This window comes from Amblyomma americanum, chromosome 3 (assembly GCF_052857255.1).
Source record: "Amblyomma americanum isolate KBUSLIRL-KWMA chromosome 3, ASM5285725v1, whole genome shotgun sequence".
Lineage (NCBI taxonomy): Eukaryota > Metazoa > Arthropoda > Arachnida > Ixodida > Ixodidae > Amblyomma > Amblyomma americanum.
This window is the reverse complement of record NC_135499.1, coordinates 153,176,416-153,185,761: the sequence shown is the minus strand read 5'-3', so window position 1 is coordinate 153,185,761 and position 9,346 is coordinate 153,176,416. Positions and strand designations below refer to the sequence as shown.

The window sequence follows — 9,346 nt, the reverse complement described above, 5'->3', positions numbered from 1 at the left end:
ACCAACAATCATTAAAAAAACAGGCACAAGACGCAGTGACGCTGAACGAAAGGAAATTTCTTGAATGATGCAATCGCGATGAAGCTGCTGGAGGCTCAATGTGGCCGAGTTTCCGACCGGCTGTGGCTGCTTTTGGCTTTGCGGCTGACCGGTCAGCCGGGCGGACTGTGAAAGTGCTGCGACCCCAGCTGCAGAATGCCGTGGCGTCTGCTGCAGTTACAGCTGGTCTGCAGGAAATGCTGACTACGTCCTTAGCAGGTAAATTTTTGACTGCTGCACATGCCATTACACCGTTCTGTGTTAAAACGATGTGCTGTCAAAACCTGTTTTCTTGTTACGAGTTGTGTCCACGGGTAGTAACCCATTTGGGTCATGGGCAAGTATTGTAGCATATTCTACTCCGGTGCTGTGACCACCGATATGACCACATGCGCTAATCGCCTTGTTTTGTGCAGCAGATCAGTCGAGACCACGGTGCTGTGCATGCAATGGACAATGCAGATGACGAGGCGCAGAGGCTTGTCGAAGAGGTCTACGGTAAACAAATAGATTATCGATGCCTTGGATGAGATATACAATGAGAGCATGTTTTTGTTTCCAGACTTGATAAAGGACATTCGTGACCCAGAGAAACCATACACATTGGAAGAACTGGGCGTCGTATGTGAAGAGGAAATCCGCGTCAGTGTAGAGAAAAGCGCTTATAGTTACGTGAGCGTCACTCTGATACCGACCGTGTCCCATTGCCATCTCGCTGCTATCATCGGTGAGCCAATACTTCAGCTGCCTCTTCGACGAATTTGCGTGTCTGAAGTGGCCTACACATACTGGCGATATAATAGTCATTAATATGAAGTCGCGAACTCGTCTAGTCTACTGGCGTACAAATGTCTAATTGCATTTCGCTTCTGTAATTATTTTACTGGCACGTACAAACTTAATGAGGTTGTTCCCGCTTTCGTAACAGTTTTGGACGTGCATCTAAACAGCTGAGCCATGGAGCTTCTTGTACAACACACACCATTTCACTCTTGTGGGGCCTGATAAGTGTTTGAAAATTGTTTTTTGAGGAAAGGAAATGGCCCAACAACTATCTCACGTATCTCGGTGGACACCTGAACAGCGCCGTAAGGAAGGGATGAAGAAGGAAGGAAAAGGAGCCATTGTGGAGGGCAGCAGAATAATTTTGATCACTTGGGGATCTTTAATGTGCACCTACATGTTTCATCACCATCAGCCGGACTATGCCTACTGCAAGGCAAAGGCCTCTCCCATGTCTCTCTAATTAACCATGTCCTATGCCAGCTGCGGCCACCGTATCCCCGAAAACTCCTTAATCTCATCCGTCCACTTAACTTTCTGGCGCCCCTTGCTGCACTTCCCTTCTCTCGGAATCCACTCTGTTACCTTTAAGGACCAGCAGTTATTTTGCCTGCACATTACGTGCCCTGCCCAAGCCCATTTCTTCCTCTTGATTTCGGCTAGGATGTCATTAACACCCGTTTGTTCCCTTACCCACTCTGCCCGCTTCCAGTCTCTTAACTTTACACGTATCATTTTTCTTTCCATAGCTCGCTGTGTTGTCACAGTTTCTTTTTTTTGGTACAGTTTCTGCAGTTAGCAAAACAATTAATGTCTACCCACATAGAATGTAGGACTTTGCATTTAGAAGGGGATATGAATGCACATGCTTTAGAATGCAATGTTTGAACGGTTTCTTAGTGTTCGAGGTTTTCACAGATGCCTATTGCTTGTGAAATGTCCAGTGAGGATGAAGTTACTCAGTCTCAATGAGTGGGGCTTGTTAGAAGCATACTGTTACGTTCTTGAAAGAAAATTGCCTGCTCATCAGTTCAACAGCATTTTAAATAATGCTGAAGGAAAAAGCACCCTCTTCATATTATAGCAAGAACAAATCTCTGCAACCTTCCTACCTTGGCTAAGTAATCTTCGTTTACGTAACACATGTGATGTTTGGGCTGCCACGGTGGATCAGTGGTTATGGCGCTCGGCTGCTGACCTGAAAGACGTGGGTTCGATCCCAGCCCCAACGGTCGAATTTCGACGGAGGCGAAATTCTAAAGGCCCGCATACTGTATGATGTCAGTGAACGTTAAGGAACCCCAGATGGTTGAAATTTCCAGAGCCCTTCACTACGGCGTCCCTTATAGTACGAGTCACTTTGGAACGTTAAACCCCCGTAAACCATACATGCGATGTTTGGTTGATGTGATAAACTGCCACAACTCAGTTTTTATAATGGTATTGTGGATTCACAAGTACACAAGTGTGCTCATCAGCACCGATATTCTAAAGAAACATGCTGGAGTTCTTGCAGAGTTACTTTTGCCACTAAGTAATTCTGTGCCAGGTCAAGTTTTTTTCTGATTTCCTAAATGCTCAGAAAGTAATCAGACAGGTAAAATTTTTCTTTACTGGATTATATCTGCGTGCTATCTCAGTTTGTGCTTTGGACAAGTTTGAATGCAAAGCAGCAGATTTTCGAATTCTTTATAAGAGTAAAAACATCACGACCCACCATAAAAGAAAACCATCGACGTAACCGGTGTCACCATAGGAATCATCCAGAGATCTCACTAAACGACTTTCAAAAGCACTTACATTGTCAAAAACTTTGTTGCTATATTCAACAAAAAAGGATTCATTTGTTGAGGAACCTCCATGCTCTAAACAATAAACAAACCAGCTACATGAACAATGTTTTATTGTTTATGGGGGTTTAACGTCCAGAAGCGACTCAGGCTATGAGAGACGCCGTAGTGAAGGGCTCCGGAAATTTCGACCACCTCGGGTTCTTTAACGTGCACTGACATCACACAGTACAGGGGCCTCTAGAATTTCGCCTCCATCGAAATTCGACCGCCGCGGCCGGTATCGAACCCGCGTCTTTCGGGCCAGCAGCCGAGCGCCATAACCACGCAGCCACCGCGGCGGCTCGCTACATGAATAATGTCAGGTCCCTCTGGACACCACGTACATAGACGACTTTCAAGGCCTACTGCAACAACATATATTAATCGTGCATAGCGCAGAAAAAGAATACAAGGGTAGAGGTATAAGCTTGTTGGTTGTTCTTGCTTTCTAAAACAGTGCAAAAAGCACCGGCGAAGACACGGGAGCGCCATGCATCTCCCACTCATGTCTTTCGCGCCGTTTTAAAAACGAAAAGCAGGCAGTGTACCCCTGAATCTTTAATAAAAGCTGTCAGCAATAGAAAAACAGTAGATATTTGTTGCAGCCTCAGAATCGTGCATGTTTTGTGTCATTCATAAAATCTGTATTTGCCACTTCTCAGTTGGCAAAGTTCTCTTGCTTACAAAATTTCTCTTCGGGTTCTCCAGAAGGCAGCACAAGTCTGTCTTGTCTACAGCTATCAATGCACAGCCTTTAAACAATTCAGTGTTACTAAAATACAGTGTTACTGCATCCACGCTGGCGGATGCAGGGTACCGCAAGGTCATGCTACAATATTAAGGCCTTTATAGGCTCATTAGCGGGGGAGTTCGCAGAAAAGTGTCACACTATAGCTGTCAAACTGATGACGGCGTCAAGATAAACCAGAATATAAAGCAAAAAACATTAAAAATGAATGAAAAATAATAAAGAAAAATAAAACAGAAAATAAGAAATCAAAGTAACAGACATTTAAAAAATACAACACCTACTGCAGTCGTGGAAAAAAGTCGCGTTCTAAAACTTTCCATGCTTTCGCATTCCTGCACGTAACCAGACTCAAGTGCCCTCACAACAACTGTGTAGTCTTTAATCAACATCTTCACCACACATCAGCAACACCATGCTAAAGGCTTTCGCCTCACCGCACTGTAGGTCAACAAAGTGCCCCCTGAATTTTCGTACCTTGTTTTGCGCAAAGTAGTGTGCATTCTGATTCCTGGTGCAGTAAAATAATCTTTCGTGTAACTAAAGTGAGACAGAATAAATAAATGGTTCTCTTTTCAGGCCTTTGTGTGAGGGCAAAGCTTGAAGAAAACTTGCCCTACAACTTCAAGGTATGCAGCTTCATTCATTTTCATTTGGAAGCCATAACAAAGAAAAAGACCAAGTGCAGTATACATGCTAGGGGCTGTAACAGGATAGTGCATGTATGGAACGGCATTCGCATTTGTACATCAAGTATGTGTACCTTGTTTTCGTTAAAAAGTCTGAACTACAAGTAGACAGAAAATTAAAACTGCTGCAGTTCAGACCTTATGATTCTGCGAAGCTTTGCAGCACGAAATATACCTACTCCTTTTTGTTTCCAGCTTGATATTTTCATCAAGGAAGGTTCTCACACAACTGCTGCCGAACGTAAGAACACCATTACTACTTCAAGCATTCGGTGTTTCTGCTGCAACATCCATTTGTCACATAGCAGTCGTTGCATAACTGCCCATGGTGTGGGCTACTGAAAATTCCACGCAGGACTTGTTATCCGCAGTGCTGCGATTGCTTTCTCGTATTTGTCTTTGCAGTAACCAAGCAGATCAATGACAAAGAGCGGGTAGCTGCTGCAATGGAGAACAAGAATATTAGAGACATGGTGTGCAACTGTGTTTCCTATGAGACCGTGTGAAGAGCTTTTTATGGACATGTCATGCAGCGGTATATCTGCTTAATCACAGTTTTGTAATCTAAACAAAGAAATGTTCAACAAGTGTCTCACTGTGCTCCTTACACTAAAGTACCATTCTCAAGCAAGCTTAGGTTTGTACAAGTCTTTATTTACATGTGTTTGGATTAAACACAAATCATTCTGAAGGAGCACACCATGTGTTTTGAGAAAGGAACAAGAAACAACATCCACATGGCAGAAGAGTAGGACTGCTCTGAACAAACTGCACAATTATGTCGGCATCAAATCCTTCCAGACTACTGCCCTGATTGATAGCTCTACAACATAAATACGAAACACTGAGCAGTGCAAATATATTTGCAATGGACATGCAATGAATTCATTAGAGTGCTATGGTGACATAGCGTGTCCCAACAGTATAGCTGTCCAACACATCACAATCAACCAAAATTATTAAGTAGTCACTAAAGTCATTGACGTCACCCAGAACATAGTTCAACATGAATGGCACAGCTGCAAATCAGCTCCAAGCGGGTAACACCAGCTACCAAGTCTGAAAGCCATGTGAACTCTGACAGCAGACAGTTAATGCAACAACAGAAGTGACACTACACATATGCTATGGATTTTACTGGGCAAAAACTGCCATTTCATTCTCTTTTTCAAGCTCAGCTGGACTTCCAATATGCTCACTGACGCAAGCTGCGACGCCACCCATGCTGAAAAATCAGTTTGAAAACAAGCCCACTTAAAACTCGGAGCACTGACATATTTACAAGTCCCATGCAGTTGCCTCTTCAAATGGTTTTGTGGCCAGTCACTTTAAAAACAGTAATAAGAAGCAGCATAAATATTTCTGCAAGTCTTGCATCATCAGGGCCAAGTGCTGATAGGGGCATATCTTGAACACCACTTGCTAAGTCAAATGTATTTCAAGAGCCCCTAAAGAGGTTGACAATCTAAGACTGAGCATGGGGCACCTTCGAGAACTGGCAATGACATAATCACAAAAAAAAAACAAGCCACTTTGTTTTGCCTTTCAACCGGTAACAAGAAAATACGGGGCTGCCAGGATATTGTGCATGTAAAAAAAAAAAAGTTGCAAGGTTAGCCCAGGCTCAAAAAGTTACATGCATAAAACCGACCGTGGCCAACTTGAAGAACACCTGCTGATCAGTTCAGATCAATGGCCGAGCTGTGAGCAATCACAACACTCGTGTGCCCCTCTTTGTGTGTAATGGCCTCGGGAGGAGCGAAACGGCAAAGAAGTGTGTTTTGGTCACCCAGAGCCCCGTAGGGTGGGCAGCCCCCCACGTTGCACCTTCTAAGAAGAGAGACCCGTGGCCAGCTTGCTCTGCACCAGCGAGGTCTTGCGTGGCGGCAGTGACTCCACTGTGGGGATGGTCTCCCCCGTGGGGTTCTGGGGGACGGCTGGAGGAACCCGAGCAGCAGCCACCTTCTGGCCCTTGGCCTTGGCCATGTTGTAGTCTCCAGAGTCAAAGTACTTTTGCTGCATGTGCATAAAATCAGTCCCCTGAGAACATAGCTCATTGTCATAAGCAAGACAACCTGTCTTTGGACAGAAGGCCCCCTTGCTAGCACTTTAGATTGCTACCCGACTGTCATACCATGAGAAACCTCAAATATATTTTGGAAGAAATCATAGCATAAAAAAGACGCACAAGAGAAGACCGAGAAAGACACAGGACAAGTGACACTGAGCAGTTTTTTTTCTCCAGTTTCAACTACCAATCACAGAGTTCACAATTCTCTCGATGTCATCAATGTCATGAGCTCGAATCATGTGACGGGAAAAAATATTTCAAAGCCAACCTTCTCTGCAATAAACTCGTCTTTTGACAATGAATGAACATCAACACAGCCAAAGAAAGCTATAGAATCGAATTTTTGATGAGAAAGAAAATTGGATGAACTTGTCCAAAGTGTCTCTTTGAACATACTTCACGTGTATGTAATGACAGTGAGATTTTCAGACGGAAGCGCTTTATGTGTCGCCGACTTTTAACCCCTTAACAGACATGTTTTTTCGAAAATGATGCCAAAATGGTCATTTAGTACTTGTGTTGGTATCAAATGAAATTTATTTTCAACATTGGTACAGCATTGATGGCTTCCCCGACAAAAAGCTGTGAACACAACCTGACAAGGTCAGGGAGCCATTTTGGCAGCAGCGACTTCACATACACACTACAATGGTTCAAATACAAGTGAAAGTTGCAATAGAATACATATAATGATCTTACTTACACAGTACAATAGTTAAAATTAAGTGAATATTACAGAAGAATACATGCACTGCTGGACATGGACAAGTCCTACTCCCTTTAAAGCCCTTAAAGGAGTAGCGATGCCATATTTTAATACATTTTCTCTTTGGAGTGGCTCACTGGACAAGAATATACATGATTCATGGAATGTCGTGGAATTTGCCTAGTCATCAGAATAAGTTAGGATTAAATTTTTCTCTCGTTTCGGTCAAGAAAACTGAATGACAACTATGACGTCACGGATGATATGAGGTCACGAGTCATGTAAGAAATGCGATAATCTCAGTTTGTTCGCTTTTTGTCAATTCCAATCCATGGGCAAGCTTGCGCAAGAGTTCATGTGAATTAAAACAAAGAAAGCAGTAACCACACTGCAGTCTTTGTATGCCTCACGTGACCTGAATGAGTCTTTTACATCACACCCATTGTTTGGCTTTTGAAATATAACTGAAAGAACATGAGAGAAAAAATTTGAATTATAAACTATTTACTGCTTGTTGCCGCAATCTTTAATGGCCAAGGCTATCATTTATATAGGGCACGGATCTCTCTGTTGCCTTCAGATGCTTCCAGTACTGTACAGACAAGACAGCATCAGATACCACTTCGTTGGTTGGTATACAGATACACACAAAAAAAAATAGAGGTCAATGAGCGTATTTACGCCAAATGCGAATTAGGTGCGCTAGCAGTTTCGGTTTTCGCTTCGGTTCCACTGTTCAGATCCAGTGCTCATGGATGGCAGTTGTTCGGATAGCAAAGGGTTAATGTCCATATACACGGAACTGGTAATTCTCTACATTCAGAGATCCCTGGGAGTCTTCCTACCACTCCTGGCACAGTGGTGCAGCGGTGAAGCGATGTGCCACTGCCCTTCTATGGCAGGTGCTGCCACCAGTGGAACTTGGGTTGGGTTGCGATCCAGGCTGCTCTTCCCGAGAGTAATTGAGCTGCCGCCTGACACGGTAGGCAGGTGGGAAGCATGCCACAAAACCGGTTCCAGACAAACATACAAGCACACAGCGGATAAATGTGGGGAATGGCCACTATAAGGGCAGGATATGTGGAGCAAGACTTACCCCTTTGTTCAGCCGTTTCTGAAGAAACAGAGACCCACCAGGTCTTGCATTCATTGGGTACTTGGATTTGAACTTCGCTTCTTCCTCCAGCTCTGCTTTCCGCATCGTCTGATAGAGAAGCATTGCCTCAGCCTGAGGGACAGTTTCACGACTATACGACGCTGTGAACAATTAAGCAAATTAAGAAAAAATTGCCTTCAAAAATTAACCACCATAAAAAAAGTAGGAACTGACAGCAATGCTGTCTTGCTGGCGCCGTCATTCAAATTTCGCGGTGAAAGCTGTGCAACATTTCAGTTCCTGCTGAGATGGGAGGAAAAAATTCGTGGGGCGTCCATTGCGCAAACTGACGTTTTCTCAGCCGCTGTCTCTTTTCTGTTTACTAACGTGCCGGCTACTCAAAAAACGCTCGCTCACTGGAAGCCGAATAAACAGCCCAAAACTAACGTCACTACCACGACAAACGCGCACATTAGTGCTGAGCTCACTTCATCGCATAGGTCTAGCTCCTGGACATCAATACAAAACGGCATAAACGCACTCGGCACCTGAAATTTAGAGTATCGTAGCGTCAGTTGCTAATGCGCCAGCCAACCAGTCTGATAGGGTTTTTAAGCTCAGTTTAACGAGAAAAGATATCCCGCGTACTTGCCATATATATGAAGCGAAGGGAGAAAGCAGGATGTGGCAGAAGAGAGAGTAGATGGGATAAAGACGGTATTGTGGAATATGAACACCACACCGCAGCCACTTGCCGCCTGCCGAGTTAACGCCACACTGAACAAACGCAAAAACCAGCCACATTTCCATAGAGTAAAAGACAGATGCGCAACAGCACTAGATACCTAAACACGCGCGAGCAGCGCGATAACATCGAACCAACGGAATAAGCGGGCGACTGTATTCGCACCTTGAGAAACCGTTAATTGCGGATAAGCCTAAGAGCAGCATTCTCACCTGATCATCCTTGTCGGTGATTTCGGCATCTGCAGACCCTCCTGCGGCTTGACTGTCGTCCGTGGCCATTGCTTCAACAAATGGCAAACTGAAGCCCACGGAGAACTAAGAAAAACAAAGCTGTATCTAAGGGAGGACACAGCTGGCTGCACCCGGCCGACAATAACGAAAGCGCAGTTGCGAGCAGGCGCAAAACCGCGTTGTTGAAAAATGTGCGCAATAAATGGAGTGGTGATGAGGGCAACGTGAGGGTCAATCAGACGTAGATGGACATCAAACGTGTGCGAGGAGCGAGAACGCGTAAAAGGAAGGTAAGTACCGCCAATTTTGTCAAAGTGTTCAATACGAAGTAAAAGTTCCTGCTATAAAAGCACATTTTCAATATAAGCGCTAATAAAGATTGCTACTAAAGTATGTATAGCTCA

At 44.2% G+C, this 9,346-nt stretch overlaps 2 protein-coding genes across 4 annotated transcripts; one reads left to right on the top strand and one right to left on the bottom strand.

Annotated features, from left to right (window-relative positions):
* Window positions 1-49: 49 nt before the first annotated feature.
* galla-1 (cytosolic iron-sulfur assembly component galla-1) lies at window positions 50-4,785 on the top strand. 3 transcript variants are annotated; one of them, XM_077658434.1, is made up of 6 exons: window positions 118-258; window positions 456-537; window positions 602-766; window positions 3,982-4,031; window positions 4,287-4,332; window positions 4,497-4,785. In XM_077658434.1, the coding sequence occupies exons 2-6, from the start codon at window positions 489-491 to the stop codon at window positions 4,595-4,597; spliced, it is 411 nt and encodes a 136-aa protein (XP_077514560.1). In that variant the 5' UTR covers window positions 118-258; window positions 456-488; the 3' UTR covers window positions 4,598-4,785. The 3 variants fall into 3 exon arrangements, with proteins under 3 accessions (XP_077514561.1, XP_077514560.1, XP_077514558.1); XM_077658432.1 differs by having other exon boundaries at window positions 119-258; window positions 459-537; XM_077658435.1 differs by lacking the exons at window positions 456-537; window positions 602-766 and having other exon boundaries at window positions 50-258.
* On the bottom strand, window positions 4,725-9,151 carry endos (endosulfine alpha). The gene is made up of 3 exons (XM_077658436.1): window positions 8,922-9,151; window positions 7,965-8,072; window positions 4,725-6,107 (listed from the first exon to the last, which is right to left on the bottom strand). Exons 1-3 carry the CDS (start codon window positions 8,988-8,990, stop codon window positions 5,922-5,924), a joined length of 363 nt encoding a protein of 120 aa, XP_077514562.1. The 5' UTR covers window positions 8,991-9,151; the 3' UTR covers window positions 4,725-5,921.
* Window positions 9,152-9,346: the final 195 nt, after the last annotated feature.